The 21143-nt window shown below is 42.2% G+C and overlaps 1 protein-coding gene across 3 annotated transcripts in view; it reads left to right on the top strand.

Moving 5' to 3' along the window:
• Positions 1–15150, top strand: part of GTF2H1 (general transcription factor IIH subunit 1) — a 55176-nt gene extending 40026 nt beyond the window's left edge. For all 3 annotated transcript variants that reach the window (XM_056527830.1, XM_056527831.1, XM_056527832.1), the window contains 10 exons: positions 1279–1428; positions 3415–3494; positions 4493–4620; positions 5603–5690; positions 5803–5891; positions 7223–7340; positions 10713–10803; positions 11425–11540; positions 12968–13060; positions 14060–15150. In XM_056527830.1, the coding sequence (XP_056383805.1) occupies positions 1279–1428; positions 3415–3494; positions 4493–4620; positions 5603–5690; positions 5803–5891; positions 7223–7340; positions 10713–10803; positions 11425–11540; positions 12968–13060; positions 14060–14146 (1040 nt within the window). In that variant the 3' untranslated portion in view covers positions 14147–15150. The remainder of the gene's footprint in view (positions 1–1278; positions 1429–3414; positions 3495–4492; positions 4621–5602; positions 5691–5802; positions 5892–7222; positions 7341–10712; positions 10804–11424; positions 11541–12967; positions 13061–14059) is intronic.
• The last annotated feature ends 5993 nt before the right edge of the window (positions 15151–21143 follow it).

The raw sequence follows: 21143 nt of genomic DNA on the forward strand, positions 1-21143 counted from the left end.
TAGTTTTGCAACAGCTGGAGGCATTCTGGTTGGGAAACGCTGCTTAAAGGGGTACTCCGCCCCTGGCATCTTATCCCCTATCCAAAGGATAGGGGATAAGATGTCAGATCGCTGCTGGGGACCCCGGGGATCGCCACTGCGGCACCCTGCCATCATTACTGCGCAGAGCGAGTTCGCTCTGTGCGTAATGACGGGCGATACAGGGGCCGGAGCAGCGTGACGTCATGGCTGCACCCCTCATGACATCACGGCCTGTCCCCTTAATGCAAGTCTATGGCAGGGGGCGTGCGTGACGACTGCCACGCCCCCTCCCATAGACTTGTATTGACGGGGGCGGGCCGTGACATCACAAGGGGCGGAGCCGTGACATAAAGATGCTCATTCCCCTGTATTGCCCGTCATTACGTGCAGAGCGATCTCGCTCTGCGCAGTGATGATAGTGGGGTGCTGCAGCAGCGATCCCCGGGGTCCCCAGCAGCGGGACCCCGGCGATCTGACATCTTAAGATGTCTAGGGGCGGAGTACCCCTTAAAAGTTGTACTCCTGTGGAAAACATTTTTTTTTTTTTTTTTTTTTTTTTTTTATAAATGAACTGGTGCCAGAAAGTTAAACAAATTTGTAAATGACTTCTATTAAAAAAAAATCTTTTATCCTTCCAGTACTTTTTAGCAGCTTTATGCTACAGAGGAAATTCTTTTCTTTTGGAATTTCTTTTTTGTCCTGTCCACAGTACTCTCTGCTGACACCTGATGCCCGTTTCAGGAACGGTCCAGAGCAGGAGAAAATCCTCATAGCAAACCTATGCTGCTCTGGACAGTTCCTGAGGTGTCAGCAGAGAGCATTGTGGACAAGACAAAAAAGAAATTCAAAAAGAAAATACTTTCCTCTGTAGCATACAGCTGCTAATAGGTGCTGGAAGGATAAAGATTTTTTAATATAAGTCATTTACAAATCTGTTTAACTTTCTGGCACCAGTTCATAAAAAAAAAAAATTAAGTTTTCCACTGGAGTACCCCTTTAACATTCTGCAGTTCATTTTGTCCTAGGCCTGGTCGGAAGCCCAATAAAGTCCTAAGATGAATCTATGGGGCTCCTGCAGTTGTTGGCTGTCCAGGCATGCTGGGAGTTTTGCAACAGCTGGAGGTACCCTGCTTGGGAAACACTATTGTAGCGCCTCGCTTGCAAAAATTAAATTTTTATGACATTTGTATCTGGCTCAGAACTGCTAAATAATTTAGATTTTTTGGGACACTAACAAAGTTTTCTGTTCTATTGCAGTGAAGCTGAAATACGATGAAAACGTTCCCCACAACATGACGGAAAAAGACTTCTGGACGCGTTTTTTTCAGTCCCATTATTTCCACAGAGACCGACTTAACACTGGATCCAAAGACTTGTTTTCGGAGTGCGCCAAACTCGACGAGAAAGGTTCATGGCTTTTATCTTTTTCTTCTGCTTACTATATAACTCCATCCTGCGATGGACGTGTATGCAGATAAACGGTCACAGTCCTTATATAGGGTATAAATTCAGTACTGTGGCTTTCTCTTGTAACACTCACTAACCAATTACTAGTTTATAGGAGATATAGATAAAATATATACTAGGGATGTCCCAATACCATATTTTTTTTTTTTCAACACAGAGTACGAGTACCGATACTTTAATTCTAGTACTCGCTGATACCAAGTACGAGTAATTTTATTTTAAAGGGAGTCTGACACCAGGGTGACCCGGTTTTTGGCGCTGTTTACCGTCCTGATATGTGGGTTCCTTGTTGTGTGCAATGGAGGCGGCTGCTGTAGTATGAGCCAAGATTTCTCTCTTCTCCATTGGACAGAACAGGGAATTTGCATTGGTGGCGAAACCGATGTCTCCGGAGCAATTGCGCTGATGTTCACATGATGAGCAGCGGTAGAAACCGGGTCATCTACATATAAATTGAAGTTAGTGCAGGTGACTCTGCTGTAAGATTGTCTTTAATAGTATTTAGTACCCCCTTGTAGGTAGTATAGATAGCTACAGACATTAGACAGCAGCCCCACTTTGTAGTTGCTCAATGTCTGAGAACGCATCCCCGTTTTCATTAGTGCCGCTGCCCTGTTCTGTTGTCTGCATAATGGCTTCTTATGGAGGAGCATGTGACATACACATCACTCTGCTTCCTCCGTATCGTTACGCTGGGCGCGGTGGAGTGACGTGTGTGTCACATGCTCCTCCATAAGACGCCAAAATGTGGATGGCAGAACAGGGCAGCGGCAGTGAAACAAACCCGAGAACTGGGCAGCAGAGAGGAGGACTCCACCAGGTATCAGATTTTTTATCGGGGATACGTGTGTATATATATTTATACAAATATATATTTATATAGATAGATGGAAATATGTAGATATAGACATTGGAGGCAGCACAACCAAAGTAAAGAAACTGGCAGGGTGCAAGCAGGCAAATTCACAGTCCCAATCGTAGACCGTGTGTAGATCCAAAAAGCAAAAAGATCCGGCAGCACTCCTGTAAGGTGCAAATAAACAGGCTTTATTCACCTGTATGAAAACAATGTTTCAGCAGCATCATGCCATAATTTTCAAGCATGATGTGAGGGTTACAAGTGCCACAATATATCCGGTGCATAATTCACAGAGTAATCTTCAATTAATAAAGATAAAATGCAGTAAAATATTCATATACACACAATTGTAATAAGTATAAACAGTGACAGGTGCTATAGCAGCCAGTACATCACAAAAAGTGAATAGAGTCGTGTTTTAAAAACATAAACCATACTGTTCAGCATAGTAATAGATAAGTGAGTTGTGCATGTATCAATAAAGCGAATTAGCATGTAAACAAAAGACTCTGGGGATTCCTCATAAGCAACCTACCGGCTATACAGCAAACGCGCTGCTTCCGTGTCCAATGACGCCAGCCACACTTGTCATCAACACGTGATACCGGTGTAGCCAATGTCTAACTGGGTTAAACGTAATCACTACCGGCACTTCACAACAAGCCGCGCGTGCGGTCACTGTTTATACTTAATACAATTGTGTGTGTGTGTGTGTGTATATAATATTTTTTTTTTATATATATATATAATATATTCTCTTTTTAAAAAGGCTTTTGGAAAAATAAGATAAGTGATCTGATTGGTTTCTATAGGCAAATGCTCCACCTTTTTTCTGCACCAGTTTTAATAAATCTCCCCCAATGTAACAACATTTTATTAAGCACAATGAGTAAACATCCACAGCGCAGAAAAAGTGAACCCTTTTGGCATTGCTTGAATTTCTCCAGACAGTTGTACCGTGCATGGCTTTTATTGAGCAGTTCGAGTAAACATCCACAGTGCAGGAAGAAAAAGTGATTATCTGTTTGAAGTCCATATAATGAACTTGTCTATCGATCTGTTTCTAGGTCTAAAATCTTTGGTCTCCCAAGGGGTAAAAAATTCAATGTTAGATTTAACGTCTATGGAAGACAAGTGTCTCGATGAGGTAAGTGCGTTGTCCGTATTACAAAATGTGAACTGCATGTTATCCTTATAGGTTTATACAATTACATGCTGTATACATTACTTAAACATAAGCCAACAGGGCATGGAGAGGTGTCTCTATCAGTTGTTTTTTTTTCAACCTGTGTGCCTCCAGCTGTAGTTTTGTAACAGCTGGAGGCACACTGGTTGGGAAACACTGCTGTTTGACTTTGTTAATAAGGTCCTAGGGTAAAGCAATAGGGTTCCTGTACAAGGCCTTTGGCTGTCTGAGCATGCTGGGAGATGTAGTTTTGCAACAGCTGGAGGCACACTGGTCTATATGACCTGCTCCCTGGAATCCTAACTCATTGTTTTGCCATTACATGGCAGGAACAGCGTGTTGTTGATACAGCCAGTTTAGCGGTGGCGAGCATGCTTCATTATGAAATTCAATGTTACTTTATCATAATAAAAACTAGCAGAGACCCTATGGTTTATATCCTAATTTAAAGGGGTATTCCAGGAAAAAAAGTTTTTTTTATATCAACTGGCTCCAGAAAGTTAAACAGATTAATAAATTACTTCTATTAAAAAATCTTAATCCTTCCAATAATTATCAGCTGCTGAAGTTGAGTTGTTCTTTTCTGTCTGGCAACAGTGTTCTCTACTGACATCTCTGCTTGTCTCAGGAACTGCACAGAGTAGAAGAGGTTTTCTATGGGGATTTTCTTCTACTCTGGACAGTTCTCGAGACAGGTGTCATCAGAGAGGACTTAGGCCGAGAAGAATAACTCAACTTCAGCAGCTCATAAGTACTGAAAGGATTAAGATTTTTTAATAGAAGTCATTTACAAAACTTTTTAACTTTCTGGAGCCAGTTGATATATATAAAAAAAGTGTTTTTTTTCCTGGATAACCCCTTTAAAGTCCCTGCAGGGTGTCAGATGATCCTTTAACGTTGGTGATATTGTGCCGTCATACGATAAAGTATTTGGCCGCCATCTTGTCTTCTCATTTCAGGGATATGGGATTTCATCCGTGCCATCAACTTCCAATGCAAAATCTGTAAAGGAGAACAGCAACGCGGCCATCATCAAACGCTTCAACCACCACAGTGCCATGGTGCTGGCAGCGGGACTCCGAAAAGAGTGAGGCTTCTTTCCTACATGGACATTAAAGGGGTATTCCGGCCTTAGACATCTTTTCCCCTATCCAAAGTATAGGGGATAAGATGTCTGATCGCAGGGGTCCTGCTGCTAGGACCCCCGCAATCTCCGTGCAGCCCTCGGCATTCTTTGCCGAGCACTGCTCCCTAGGCGTGACCTCGTGGCCACGCCCCCTCGTGACGTCACACCACGTCCCCCCCCCCCCCCCCCCCCCCATTCATGTCTATGGGAGGGGGATAGGGCCAGCATACCCCTTTAAGCCACCTATAGTAATAAAATAACTGTCAGATATAGATGGTTGATTTTAGTCTTTTTATTTATTTAGTTTTTTGCTCCAGTTTGCTTGCATACTGTATATACCTTGAACTCCGCAATATTCCAGTATGCAGTAAGCTCCCCCTAGTGGTGGCTGCAGGCAGTCAGAATTTTATCATGCAAAACATTTGTATCAGAAAAACATCTAGTAACCTAGTGTTTCCCAACCAGTATGCCTCCAGCTGTTGCAGAACCACAACTCCCAGCATGCTCGGACAGCCAAAAGCTGTTCGGGCAATCTGGGAGTTTTAATTTTGCAACAGCTGAAGGCACCCTGGTTGGAAAAAACTCTGCTCTAGTGTCTATCATTTTAGTACTCCTGTTACATCCTGCTGAATGCAGAACACTGCTGTAAAAGACTGTATTGCAGTGTACTGTAAAAGCAATCATTCATTCAAACCCTAAAAAGTAAAAAACACGCACATTAGCTTTTTTATATATATATATATATATATATATATATATATATATATATATATATATATATATATATATATATATATATATATTATATATATATATATATATATAATATATATATATATAATTTGATAAATCCATAGCATCATTCTTATGGGTTAGGTAAACAGTGCCACAGGTTTATTATTTATTTATTCATTATTATACATTTATTTTTATTTTTTTCTAGAGAAGCACAAAACGACCAATACAGCGAGACAGGTAGCACAGATGGAAACTCCCGCGACTCCGACTTCTTCCAGCCCCCTTTAAAGAAGGTAAAAAGTTAAGAAGTGCAGCTCCTGGTGTAAGCGAAGAGTTAAATTCTGCCTCTTTATTGATTTGCTCCCTATCTGCTATATGTCATGTGACTATTGTCTGTTGTCGTAGGTGAAGTTGCAGGAGGCCATAGACTATGAAGACTTAGAAGAAAGCAATGGTATCAAACCAATAGCACTAAACCTCAAGAAATCAGATAGGTGAGATGTAACGTCACAGGTGGAGTACCGTCTTAAAAGAAAAAACATGGCGCCATATCCGTTCACAGGTTATGTCCGGTATTGCAGTTCTGTTTACTTGAGCCACAATAGCAGACATGACCCATTTACAGCGTCATTTAAAAAAATAAAATAAAACTCAGTCCTGAGTTATAAGCCGGTGAAATGTGTGGCAGCGTGCGCGCTTCGCTCCCCGGAGGTCAGTCAAATTCGACTCTCACTGCATCAGTCTAAAGCAGTGATCCCCAAACTGTGGCCCTCCAGATGTTGCAAAACTACAATTCCCAGCATGCCTGGACAGCCGTTGGCTGTCCAGGCATGCTGGGAGTTGTAGTTTTGCAACATCTGGAGGGCCACAGTTTGAGGACCACTGGTCTAAACGATAGGGGATAAGATGCCTGATCGCAGGGGTCCCACTGCTGGGACCCCCTGCGATCTCCCGCAGCACGTGGCGTTCTAAAATAACACCGGGTTCCTGCAGCAGTGGTCGGGATGTCAGAGCCATGCCCCTTGTGATGCCACGCCCCCTCCATTCATGTCCATGGGAGGGTGTGTCAGATGACACGCCCCCTCCCATAGACATTCATGGAGGGGGTGTGGCCGTGAAGGCATGATCACTGCCTTCGTCTCTGAGCGTTCTAAAAAAAAAATATTCAGAACACTGGAGTACCAAAGTATCCCTTTAAAGGGGTACTCTGGTGAAAAACATTTTTTTTCATGTCAACTGGCTCTGGAAAGTTTAACAGATTTGTAAATTACTTCTATTAAAAAAATATTAATCCTTCCAGTACTAATCAGCTGCTGAAGTTGAGTTGTTGTTTTCTGTCTGACCACAGTGCTCTCTGCTGACACCTCTGTCTGTCTCAGGAACTGTCCAGAGTAGGAGAGGTTTGCTATGGGGATTCGCTCCTACTCTGTACAATTCCTGAGACAGACAGATGTCAGCAGAGAGCACTGTGGTCAGACAGAAAATGACTCAACTTCAGCAGCTGATAAGTACTGGAAGGATTAAGATTTTTTAATAGAAGTCATTTACAAATCTGTTAAACCTTCCAGAGCCAGTTGATTTTTTTTCCCGTCAGCGGAGTACCCCTTTAAGCATAGTTTTTTTGCTTTGCAGAGCCTTTCCTGTCCATGGAGTTGTATCAAGTTTTGCACTTTGGCTTCACTAAAGTGAATAGGGCTCAGCTGCATTACCACATGCAACCTGTGGTTAGGTGTGGCGCTGTTTCTGGCTGATTGCAGCCGTGTTTTTGTAACCCTACACATCCCACTTGGTCATATTGACTGGTTTATTATCTGTATTTTTCTAGGTATTACCATGGTCCAACTCCGGTCCAGTCCCAACAATACACAACCAGTCAGGATATTATTAACTCCTTTGATAGTATTAAACAGCAGATGGAAAACTATGTACCAAGACTAACTCAGGTGGGTGCCTAATATCAACTGTGTTTGTGTCCCTAAAAGGACTATTATGCATGAAGGGAAGGACTTTCATTTCTTCACCCTATTTAAAGGGGGTACTCTGGTGGAAATTTTTTTATTTTATTTATTATTTTCTTTATTTAATCAACTGGTGCTATAAAGTTAAACAGATTTGTAAATTACTTTTATTTAAAAAATCTTAATCCTTCCAGTACTTATTAGCTACTGAATACTACGGAGGAAATTCTTTTCTTTTTGGAACACCGAGCTCTCTGCTGACATCACAAGCACAGTGCTCTCTGCTGACATCTCTGTCCGTTTTACTTATACGATATATACGATACTTATGATATAGTTCTGACAAATTACAATAAAACTTTTTGAAACAGAACAGCGCGGTAGACTCCACTGTTCTGTCCTACAAATTAACCATATACATCAGTATTTTTTATGCATTCAAAAATAATGAATAAAAGCCGATCAAATAGTTACAGAAGCACCAAAATGGCAACCATGAAAACTGCAACCGATTCAACAAATAGCAAACCCTCCTATGGCTACATGAAGTCATAAAAAGAATATAATTATGATTATTATATTACGATTAGTTTAGTTTATTAAAACATTTTTTATAATTATTATTGATGGTGATTAATATTATCATTATTATTAGAGATGAGCAAACTTACAGTAAATTCGATTCGTCACGAACTTCTCGGCTCGGCAGTTGATGACTTATCCTGCGTAAATTAGTTCAGCCTTCAGGTGCTCCGGTGGGCTGGAAAAGGCAGATACAGTCCTAGTAGACTCTTTCCTAGGAATGTATCCACCTTTTCCAGCCCACTGGAGCACCTGAAGGCTGAACTAATTTACGCAGGATAAGCCATCAACCGCCGAGCTGAGAAGTTCGTGACGAATCGAATTTACTGTAAGTTCGCTCATCTCTAATTATTATTTTATATAAAATTACTATTATGACTATTATATTTATTTGTTTAGTTTATGTAAAAATTATAAATATTAATAATTATTGATGGTGATGATAAAATCATTATTATTAACATAAAATTACTATTTTATTTTAGTTTTTTTGTATGCTTTTATTATGATTATAATTAGAATAATTATTATTAGAATAATTATAGTAGTAATTATTATAATATTAATAAAAATAATATACCAAAATAACCATATGAAAATAGTATTATAATAATGATAATAATAATTTATTTCATTAAAATAAATACTATAAAAAAAAAAAAATTTTAACCCCTTACGGACGTTTTCCCTCCTCACCTTCTAAAAATCATAACTCTTTTATATTTTCATCCACAGACTAGTATGAGGGCTTGTTTTTTGCATGACCAGTTGTCCTTTGTAATGACATAACTCATTATATCATAAAATGTATGGCGCAACCAAAAAACATTTTTTGTGGGGAAATTAAAAAGAAAAACGCAATTTTGCAAATTTTGGAAGGTTTCGTTTTCACGCCGTACAACTCACGGTAAAAATGACGTGTGTTCTTTATTCTGAGGGTCAATACGATTAAAATGATACCCATTATTACATACTTTTCTATTATTGTTGTGCTTAAAAAAAATCACAAACTTTTTAACCAAATTAGTAAGTTTATAATCCCTTTATTTTTATGACCTATAACTTTCATTTTTCCGTATAAGCGGCGGTATGAGGGCTCATTTTTTGCGCCATGATCTGTACTTTTTTTTTTATACCACATTTGCATATAAAAAAACTTTTAATACATTTTTAATACCGTATTTATCGGCGTATAACACGCACTTTTTAGGCTAAAATTTTTAGCCTAAAGTCTATGTGCGTGTTATACGCCGATACCGCCCCAGGAATGGCAGGGGGAGAGAGGCCGTCGCTGCCTGCTTCTCTCCCCCTGCCTTCCCTGGGGTCTAGAGTCCTGCTGCTGGCCCTTCTCACCCCCTGACTATCGGCGCCACTGCCCCGTTGCCTCCCCCCATCCCCGGTGGCATAATTACCTGGGTCGGGTCCGCGCTGCTGTAGGCCTCCGGCGTGTGTCCCCTTCGTCGTTGCTATGCGCTGCACGGCGAGGCGCATGACGTCAGTGCGCCACGCCGTGCATAGCAACGACGCAGGGGACGCACGCCAGAGGCCTGGAGCGGCGCGCCGGCAATGGGGCGCCGGCACCGATAGTCAGGGGGACAGAACGGGCAGCGGCGCTGATAACCAGGGGGAGAGAAGGGCCGGCAGCAGGGCTCTAGACCCCAGGAAAGGCAGGGGGAGAGAAGTGGGCAGCGACGGCCTCTCTCCCCCTGCCTTTCCTGGGGATGTATCGGGGTATACACGCGCACACACGCACCGTCATTTTGCCATGGATATTTGGGTAAAAAACTTTTTTTACCCAAATATCCTTGGTAAAATGAGGGTGCGTGTTATAGGCCGGTGCGTGGTATACCCCGATAAATACGGTATATATTTTTTTAAATAAAATGTATTAAAGTAGCAATTTTGGACATTTTATTTTATTTTTTTAATTTATTTTTTATTTTTTCACGTTCACGCCGTTCACCGTACGGTGACATTTACGCACGCGGCGATACCAAATATGTCTATAAAATTAATTTTTTACACTTTTTGGGGGTAAAATAGGAAAAAATTGATGTTTTACTTTATTATTGAGGGAGGGGATTTTTCACTTTTTTTTTTTTTTGTACTTTTTCATTTTACATTTAACTTTTTTTTTTTTTTTTACACTTGAATAGTCCCCATAGGGGACTATTCATAGCAATACCTTGATTGCTAATACTGATCTATGTATAGGACATAGAACAGATCAGTATTATCGGCGATCTTCTGGTCTGCTCGATCTCAGACCAGAGCAGAAGACGCCGGTAGCCGGACAGAGGCAGGTGAGTGGACCTCCGTGCGGCGTTCTGAATGATCGGATCCCGCAGCAGTGCTGCGGGCGATCAGATCATTCATTGAAATCTGTATTGATCCTGGCATCTGAGGGGTTAATGGCGGACACCCGCGATCCATTGCCGACGGGTCCCTGGCTGCGATCAGCAGCCAGGATCAGCCGCGCATGACACGGGCATCACTCCGATGCCCGCGGTTATGTACAGGACGTAAATGTACGTCCTGGTGTGTTAAGTGCCACTGCACCGGGACGTACATTTACGTCCTGCGTCCTTAAGGGGTTAAAAGCCCTGCAAATTTTGTCTTCCCTGTTGAAGTTAATTGGGGAGTAATAGTAAGGGTAGAGCATTTCCCGTACGCTGTACAGTAGCCCAGTGTTGGGATGGGGTGGAGTGATGCCATCTTAGGACATTTTACCGATGTGACATTTTTAATAACTTTAAATTTTTTATTTTTATTTAGGTTCTTACAAACAATGCTGCTAGTAGTACAATTTCTGCTTTGTCCCCTGGAGGAGCGTTAATGCTGGGAGGGACCCAGCAAGCCATAAACCGTGAGTTCTGATCCCTTCCCCGGTGCTCTATGATTTACAGGTTATGTATATAGAATAAAATGAAGGCAAAACTATAACTCCCAGCATGCCCGGACAGCCAAAGGCTTTGTACAGGAGCCCCATAGCTTCACACTATGACCTTATTAGGCTACAGGTCAGGCCTAGGACAAAGTCAAATTGCAGAATCTAAAGCAGTGTTTCCCAACCAGGGTGCCTCCAGCTGTTGAAAAACTACAACTCCCAGCATGCCCGGACAGCCTTTGGCTGTCCGGGCATGCTGGGAGTTGTAGTTTTGCAACAGATGGAGGCACACAGGCTGGTAAACACTGCCATCAATGTCAAGTCCTGAAAATAATCCTTTAGGATTATTTTTTTTTGCTTATATAGTGCATCATAGACAATTATTAAAGAATAATGTAGAGGTTCTTGTGTATGCCCTGTGCTTACCTGTTTTAGCCGATTTGGCAGGCATGGGGTTTTTCGGCCATACTGATTCCAGCTCCATCATTGATTTTCTAATGCTGCCTACGTTTCCCATGAATCCTCTAGGAGAACACACACGGTCTCTATGAAGGGTTGAATTTATTGCGTGTGCTGAATAAAGTGTCTGTCTCTTTTTAGAGATGGTGCCAAATGATATCCAGTCTGAGCTGAAGCACTTGTATGTGGCGGTGGGGGAGCTTCTGCGTCATTTCTGGTCCTGCTTCCCTGTCAATAGTCCCTTTTTAGAAGAAAAGGTAAGTGTCCCTGTGGATAATACATGTCAGACCTCCATTTACTTGAGAGAGTCCAGATTGTCTTATTCTACAGCTGCACTTGGGAGGAGAAGCTGCTGTATGCAAAATAACTGGTGCTGCTGTATGGCAAAGTCACAAAGCCCCTCCCCTATGTCATTTTCTGCTTAATGTCAGGCACAATAAGTAACAACACCCCTCCCCTATGTCCTTTTCAGCAGAAGTAGAGGCACAGTAGGTCACAACGCTGGATGATAGGTGCAGTAAGTCACAAAGCTCCTCCCATATGTCTATCATCTGGGGGACAGGTGCAGTAAGTCACAAAGCTCCTCCCATATGTCTATCATCTGGGGGACAGGTGCAGTAAGTCACAAAGCTCCTCCCATATGTCTCTTTCATCTGGGGGGAAGGTGCAGTAAGTCACAAAGCCCCCTCCCATATGTCTCTTTCAGCTGGGGGGAAGGTGCAGTAAGTCACAAAGCTCCTCCCATATGTCTCTCTCAGCTGGGGGACATGTGCAGTAAGTCACAAAGCTCCTCCCCTATGTCTCTTTCAGCTAGGGACAGGTGCGGTAAGTCACAAAGCTCCTCCCATATGGCTATCATCTGGGGGGAAGGTGCAGTAAGTCACAAGGCTCCTCCCCTATGTCTCTTTCAGCTGGGGGACCGGAGCAGGAAGTCACAAAGCTCCTCCCCTATGTCTCTTTCAGCTGGGGGCCCGGAGCAGGAAGTCACAAAGCTCCTCCCCTATGTCTCTTTCAGCTGGGGGACCGGAGCAGGAAGTCACAAAGCTCCTCCCCTATGTCTCTTTCAGCTGGGGGCCCGGAGCAGGAAGTCACAAAGCTCCTCCCCTATGTCTCTTTCAGCTGGGGGACCGGAGCAGGAAGTCACAAAGCTCCTCCTATTTGTCATTTCCAGATGGGTTACAGGTGCAGTAAGTCACAAAACCCCTCCTCTGTCCTTTTTAACTGGATGACAGGTGCATAATGCAGGGTCTGTGACATTGGTTCTGGGAGCTCTTAAAGGGGTACTCCGCTGCTCAGCGTTTTGAACAAAATGTTCCGAATGCTTAGAAACGGTGCTGGGAGCTCGTGATGTCATAGCTCTGCCCCTCATTACATCACACCCCACCCCCTCAATGCTAGTCTATGGGAAGGGGCGTGGCGGCTGTCACGCCCCCTCCCATAGACTTGCATTGAGGGGTTAGGGAGTGACATCATGAGGGGGCTGGACTATGACGCCATGGGCTCCCGGTGCCGGCTCTAAGCATTCGGAACATTTCTTTCGAAATGCTGAGCAGCAGAGTACCCCTTTTAATGCCCTGTTGTTTAACCCATTATTTACACCATGGACTTACCATATTTTGGGTGCACCAATGAGAGCGTCGTTCGATTTTCTGTCATCTTGGTTACCGTGTTGTTTCTTTTTCAGCTTATAAAGATGAGAAGTAATTTGGAGAGGTTCCAGGTTACTAAGCTGTGTCCATTCCAGGAGAAGGTGAAGAAGCTGTACCTTAGCACAAACGTAAGTCATGTTTGTAATTCTCCATTTCTAAACAGAAAACCGCGCTGTCCCCTTTAAATCTGTGAGGAGCAAAAGACTCCGATGGAATGGATTATTGCTTAGTGTACGGACAGTTTAAAGGGCAACAATGTATCCAGCTTAGATCATTCACAGTGTTACTAAAAACGTATCAGTAATGTATGTGCACCGTGACCTCACCAGCAGAATAGTGAGTACAGCTCTGGAGTATAATACAGGATATAATTCGGGATCAGTACAGGATAAGTAATGTAATGTATGTACACAGTGACCTCACCAGCAGAATAGTGAGTACAGCTCTGGAGTATAATACAGGATATAACTCAGGATCAGTACAGGATCAGTAATGTAATGTATGTGCACCATGACCTCACCAGCAGAATAGTGAGTACAGCTCTGGAGTATAATACAGGATATAATTCGGGATCAGTACAGGATAAGTAATGTAATGTATGTACACAGTGACCTCACCAGCAGAATAGTGAGTACAGCTCTGGAGTATAATACAGGATATAACTCAGGATCAGTACAGGATAAGGAATGTAATGTATGTACACAGTGACCTCACCAGCAGAATAGTGAGTACAGCTCTGGAGTATAATACAGGATATAACTCAGGATCAGTACAGGATAAGTAATGTAATGTATGTACACAGTGACCTCACCAGCAGAATAGTGAGTACAGCTCTGGAGTATAATACAGGATATAACTCAGGATCAGTACAGGATAAGTAATGTAATGTATGTACACAGTGACCTCACCAGCAGAATAGTGAGTACAGCTCTGGAGTATAATACAGGATATAACTCAGGATCAGTACAGGATAAGGAATGTAATGTATGTACACAGTGACCTCACCAGCAGAATAGTGAGTACAGCTCTGGAGTATAATACAGGATATAATTCGGGATCAGTAATGTATGTACAGTCGCAGTGCTTGTTGCTCAGATCTACAATGTTACCCGTGTTTCTTCTTGCAGATCACGAGTCACTTAGAAGAAATGCTTCAGACGGCGTACAACAAGTTTCAGATGTGGCAGTCCCGCCGGATGTTAAAGAAGACATGAGGTTTTCTCTCCTGGACTTCAAAATTGAAGAAAAACAAAAAAAAAAATACACAACTCGCTAATGGCGACAGGCAAAAGCCCATGTATGAAAAAAAACAACGAACATATAAAAACCTAACACCCGGCATATGTGGGGCGCGGCGGGGTCAGAAGACTCGCACAATCCTTGGCGCCAAACAGCAGGAGAATTGACGCCAAAGTTCTCTATCCAAACGGCTGAAAAACAAGGGGAGAGGACGTCACATGATCCTGTTCTGTGCGACTGCTCGTGAAGACGCGCTCCGGATCCCCTCCATAAGATGCTGCTGTGGAAATATGAAAAACTTTTTTTTTTTATTTTTTTTTATTCTTACCCTCAAATCGATACAATTCTGGCTACTTTGTATCCCCTATTAAACCTTTATACGGCACAGGGTACAGGATACGTTTTTTCGGTCTTATAGATAGGTTTATGTTCACGTTTGTTACCTGTTAATAGTTTTGAAAGAAAAGAAAAAAAAAAGTGAAAAAAATAGTACATTTTTATTTTTTTTTTATTTTTTTTTTTATACTTAAATTTTTTTTTTCTTTTCAGGAACTGATTTCACAGCCCAAAGACAAGAGGATTATTTGCACTGCCGGATTGGCGTCTCGTCTTATTATTGCCCGCAATTACGCCAGTTCTGTATGCAAATTACTGTATATATTTACCGTTCTTATCATGGGAGAGAAAAAAAAAATCAATAAAAATCCGTTCCCGATTTTTTATTTTTTTTTCTCTCGCACTATTCCTGGGAGATTCGGGAGGCCGCGCCCTCTCCTCATGACTGTTACGGTACAGTCGGCGACTTGATAATCATTGGCCACTAGGGGGAACGTGACCGAAGTCGGCAGAAGCCGAGCCTGTGCCATAGACGTTCATTTCACTACTTTCGGAATTCGCTCATCCTCGGGACGACGCGTCGGGTTATGGGAGAAGTTTTTTTTTTTTATTTTATTTTTTTTTAAATACTAAGCAGTTTCTATGTAGTTCTCTCCTCTCTGGCAACTCTAATATATCTATGCAGATGGGACGATGACATGGGAGGTCGAAACTTGTTGGTGTGTGTGTTTTTTATTTTTTTATTAGGATTTTTTTTTTATTTATTTTTTTTTTTTTTAGTTTTCACTTTCCTCCCCGGTATTAGACCTATGTTTCCCAACTAGGGTGCCTCCAGCTGTTGGAAAACTACAACTCCCAGCATTCCTGGACAGCCTAAGGCTTTTGTTCAGGGGCCCCATAGCTTCACCCTAGGATCTTTTTGGTCTTCCGGCTAGGTCTAGGAGCAGTGTTTCCCAACCGGGGTGCCTCCAGCTGTTGCAAAACAACAACTCCCAGCATGGCCAGACAGCCGAAGGCTGTCTGGCCATGCTGGGAGTTGTTGTTTTGCAACAGCTGGAGGCACCCTGGTTGAGAAACCCATCATAAGTAGAGATGAGCGAATTTACAGTAAATTTGATTCGTCACGAACTTCTCGGCTCGGCAGTTGATGACTTATCCTGCATAAATTAGTTCAGCTTTCAGGTGCTCCGGTGGGCTGGAAAAGATGGATACAGTCCTAGGAAAGAGTCTCCTAGGACTGTATCCACCTTTTCCAACCCACGGGAGCATCGGAAAGCTGAACTAATTTATGCAGGATAAGTCATCAACTGCCGAGCCGAGAAGTTTGTGATGAATCGAATTTACTGTAAATTCGCTCATCTCTAATTTTAAGACCAACTATGATGATGACTATTACATTTTTTTTTTTGTTTTATTATTATTGTGGGTGCGTATGATAGTTTTGAGCCAGGATCTGTCACTTGAAGTATTGCAAATGAATTACTTGTTATGCAGCCAACATTTTATTTTTTTTTGGTGTTTTTGTTTTTTTATATATAAAATAAAAAATTCCTAATAATCCCTGTTGTGGACATTTTGCTTAAAAAAGCGTAACAGAACCCCAAAACTGTGTTGCTGATTTTGTCATCACCTGACAGATCGCGCTAAGAAAAAAATAAAATAAATTATGTATGTTACTCACTAGGTAACGTCTGTATTCGTCTCACAAATTCCTTAGTTCTGCTGCTTACTCATTCTGACATCCGCTGCTCAGGGTGGCGTTGTCAGAGGCAAGCACTGAGCCCGCCATCATTCACTTCCTCCCTGAGTCTGCTGTGCTGTGTTTCTTCTTCCACTGCAGGCTATCCCGTTTCTCTCTGTTTTCATGCAGCTGCCTGATAGGACAGGAGTGAGCACAGAGTATTGCCACAGGGACACTTCAAAAGTTTTGATCTATTGGGGGTCGCCAATGATCTGCAGAACGAGCCAGAAGAAGTGCACGGTTACAGGGGTACTCCGGTGGAAAACATTTTTTATTTTTTTTAAATCAACTGGTGCCAGAAAGTTAAACAGATTTGGAAATTACTTCTATTAAAAAATCTTTACCCTTCCAGTACTTTTTAGCAGCTGTATGCTACAAAGGAAATTCTTTTCTTTTTGAATTTCTTTGTCTTGTCCACAGTGCTCTCTGCTGACACCTGATGCCCTTATCAGGAACTGTCCATAGCAGGAGAAAATCCCCATAGCAAACCTATGCTGCTCTGGACAGTTCCTGACATGGACAGAGGTGTCAGCAGAGAGGACTGTGGACAAGACAAAAAAGAAATTCAAAAAGAAAAGAATTTCCTCTGTAGCATACAGCTGCTAATATGTACTGAAAGGATTGAGATTTTTTAAAGAGAAGTAATTTACAAATCTGTTTAACCTTCTGGCACCAGTTCATTAAAAAAAAAAAATAATTTCGACCGGAGTATATGCACGCCAGACCCACTTTTTTTGGGGGGGCTTATTTTTTTAATTAAATTATTTTTAAAAAAAAATCTACTCTTTGGCATTTTTTGGGTCCATGGCAGTTTTCAGAATTCGCAGCCTGCTTAGACTGTCGCGCTTTTTTTCAAGAAAAAGGGGAATGTGATTTTAAAGGGGTACTCCGGTGAAAACCTTTTTTTCTTTTAAGTCAACTGGTGGCAGAAAGTTAAACATATTTGTAAATTCTATTAAAAAAATCTTAATCCTTCCTGTACTTATTAGCTGCTGAATACTACAGAGGAAATTCTTTTCTTTTTGGAATGCTCTCTGATGACATCGCAGATCTCTCTGCTGACGTTATTATAATAACGCTTTATTTATTGTTGTCCTTAGTGGGATTTGAACCCAAGTCCCCAGCACTGCAAGGCAGCAGTGCTAACCACTGAGCCACCATGCTGCCCTTAGCATACATCTGCTATGCACGGTTGCTAAAATGGACAGAGATGTCAGCAGAGAGCACTGTGCTCGTGATGTCATCAGTGTTCCAAAAAGAAAGGAATTTCCTCTGTAGCATTCAGCAGCTAATAAGTACTGGAAGGATTAAGATTTTTTTAAATAGAAGTAATTTACAAATATGTTTAACTTTCTGCCACCAGTTGATTTAAAAGAAAAAAGGTTTTCACCGGAGTACCCCTTTAACAAAGGTGTGTGTCCCGCCCCCAATTTTTCTATAGAAATCCTTGTCACATGATGAATGAATCACATGACTTTTAATGAGGAAAAACATCGGGGAGACAACTCCCTATAGTAATACACAATAATAAAGAAAAAAAATGCAACTAAAAAAAAAGCGGGGTAGTTTTTGTGGTGTTCTTTTGTCACAAAAACACAAGAAATACGTTGTGTGGAAACTCCTGCCTAAAGGGGTTGTCCAGGATTAGAAAAACACAGCAGCTTTGCTCCATAAACAGCACCACTCTTGTCCTCAGGTTGTGTGTGGTATTGCACCCCAGTTCCATTAAAGTAAATTAATCCAAATTGTAAAACCGCACACAACCTAAGGACAGGGGTCAGGCTTTGTCTATTCCTGGATATCCCTATTAACCCCCCCCCTAGAGGACACAGGGTGTAACTGTACGCCGTTGCTACCTGATACTTAGCCCACCAGGGTGTATATTTACACCCTGCAGCATGTATGAACTATAAAATGATTGCAGGAGCTACACTCCATAGACTAGGGCAGTGTTTCCCAACCAGTGTGCCTCCAGCTGTGGCAAAACTCCAACTCCCAGCATGCCCGGACAGCCAAAGGCTGTCCGGGCATGCTGGGAGTTGTAGTTTTGCCACAGCTGGAGGCACACTGGTTGGGAAACGATGGACTAGGGGACCCATCGCAAATGGCAGACATCAGTGATCTAGCTAATGTCCACCATTAACCCTCTGGATGCCAAGATCAATACTAAGACTGCATCTAAAGCATTAAAGGGGTATCCACTGCCCCAGCGTTCAGAACATTGTGTTCCGGACGCTTGGAGCCGGGGGGTCGTAATGTCACGGCGACGCCCCCTCCTATAGATTTGCATTGAGGGGGTGTGGTGGGACATCACTAAGGGGGCGTGGCCATGACATCACGCAGCCCGCACCCAGCATTCTAAACGGACAACGGTTGCTGCACAGAGATCGCGGGGGTCCCATTTGTGGGAAACCCGCGATCAGACATCTTATCCCCTATCCTTATGAATAGGGGAGAAGAGGTCTAGGGGCGGAGAAACCCTTTAAGGGGGCTTTGTGGGATTTATCAGACCCCCTGCAACACGATTGCAGGGGTCTGATGAGTGAAAATGGCGTCAGAGGTGTCTCTAATGAAGTGCATTTGTATGGTCCACCATTTGGCTGTACAAGTGGATCGCCGATCACAGCACTAAAAAGTAATCAACTGATTGCTATAAATCTGTTATAGGGCGAGGAGGAAAAAAACACAAAAAACGCCAAATACAAAGGGGGAGATTTATCAAAATCTGTGCAGAGGAAAGTTGCCCATAGCAACCAATCGGATCGCTTCTGACAATTTTTTTTTTTTAAAGGCCTCTGAAAAAGGAAAGAAGCGATCTGATTGGTTGCTATGGGCAACTGCACCACTTTTCCCTCTACACAGGTTTTGATAAATCTCCCCCATTGTGTGTTCATATAGGTGTTTTTTTTATTGTTTTCTTTTTTTTTTATTTATCCCCTACAGTTTTCTAATTACAAGTCACGTGATTGTTTCATCATGTGACTTAAAGGGGTATTCCAGGAAAAAAAAATGTTTTTATATATCAACTGGCTCCAGAAAGTTAAACAGATTTGTAATTTGCTTCTATTAAAAAATCTTAATCCTTTCAGTACTTATGAGCTTCTGAAGTTAAGGTTGTTCTTTTCTGTCTAAGTGCTCTCTGATGACACGTCTCGGGAACCGCCCAGTTTAGAAGAGGTTTGCTATGGGGATTTGCTTCTAAATTGGGCGGTTCCTGAGACAGCTGTCATCAGAGAGGACTTAGACAGAAAAGAACAACCTTAACTTCAGAAGCTCATAAGTAGTGAAAGGATTAAGATTTTTTAATAGAAGTAATTTACAAATCTGCTTAACTTTCCGGAGACAGTTGATATATATATATATATATATATATATATATATATATATATATATAATAAAAGTTTATTCCTGGATAACCCCTTTAAGGATGTCTATTGAAAAATTGGGGGTGAAAACCTCCATAATTAAAAGAGTACTCCCCTTTTTTTTTTTAAATCAACTGGTGCCAGAAAGTTAAACAGATTCGTAAATGACTTCTATTAAAAATGTTAATCCTTCCAGTACTTATAAGCTGTTATATGCGCCAGAGGAAGTCCTTTTCTTTTTGAATTTCCTTTCTAGTCTGACCACAGTGCTCTCTGCTGCCACCTCTGTCCATTTCAGGATCATCCCGGAGCAGGATAGGTTTGTTATGGGGATTTGCTTGTATGGACAGTTCCTAAAATGGACAGAGTTGTCAGCAGAGAGCACTGTGAACAGACAGAAGGAAATTCAAAGAGAAAAGAACTTCCTCTGGAACATACAGCTGCTGGTAAGTACTGGAAGGATTAAGATTTTTTAAATTTACAAATCTGTTTAACTTTCTGGCACCAGTTGATTTTAAAAAAAAAATGTTTTCCAGGGGAGTACCCCTTTAATACCTCTATACATATGCAGTCTTTTTCCAACATATACTCCAAGAGGTGGAGAGATATCTAGCTGTTGCAACACAACTCCCAACATGCACTGATTTAATTATGGGGGCATTAAATCAGTTTTTCCCAACCAGTGTGCCTCCAGCTGTTGCAAAACTTCAACTCCCAGCATGTCCCGACAGCTGCAGACTCTCCAGCTGTTGCTGAACTGCAACTCTCAGCATGCCCTGGCAGCCCTGGGTTCTCCAGCTGTTGCAAAACAACAACTCCTATAGAGACCTGAGTCATATAAGACATATAAATGGATTTTAGTTATCAAACACTAGTACAGTGGTCTCCAACCTGCGGACCTCCAGATGTTGCAAAACTACAACTCCCAGCATGCCCGGACAGCTAACGGCTGTCCGGGCATGCTGGGAGTTGTAGTTTTGCAACATCTGGAGGTCCGCAGGTTGGAGACCACTGCACTAGTGTTTCCCAAACAAAGCTGTTGCAAAACTACAACTCCCAGCATGTCCCGACAGCTACAGACTCTCCAGCTGTTGCTAAACTACAACTCTCAGCATGCCCTGGCAGCCCTGGGTTCTCCAGCTGTTGCAAAACAACAACAACACCTATGGTGGCCTGACAGTCATATAAGACAAATCAAAGGGATTTTACTTATCAAACACCAGTGTTTCCCAACCAAGGTGCCTCCAGCTGTTGCAAAACTACAACTCTCAGCATGCCAAGATAGCCTTGGGTTCTCCAGCTGTTGCAAAACAACAACTCCTATAGTGACCTGACAGTCATTTAAGACATATAAATGGATTTTAGTTATCAAACACTAGTACAATGGTCTCCAACTTGCGGACCTCCAGATGTTGCAAAACTACAACTCCCAGCATGCCCGGACAGCCAACGGCTGTCTGGGCATGCTGGGAGTTGTAGTTTTGCAACATCTGGAGGTCCGCAGGTTTGAGACCACTGCACTAGTGTTTT

The sequence above is a fragment of the Hyla sarda genome, chromosome 6 (assembly GCF_029499605.1).
Source record: "Hyla sarda isolate aHylSar1 chromosome 6, aHylSar1.hap1, whole genome shotgun sequence".
Taxonomy (NCBI): Eukaryota; Metazoa; Chordata; class Amphibia; order Anura; family Hylidae; genus Hyla; species Hyla sarda.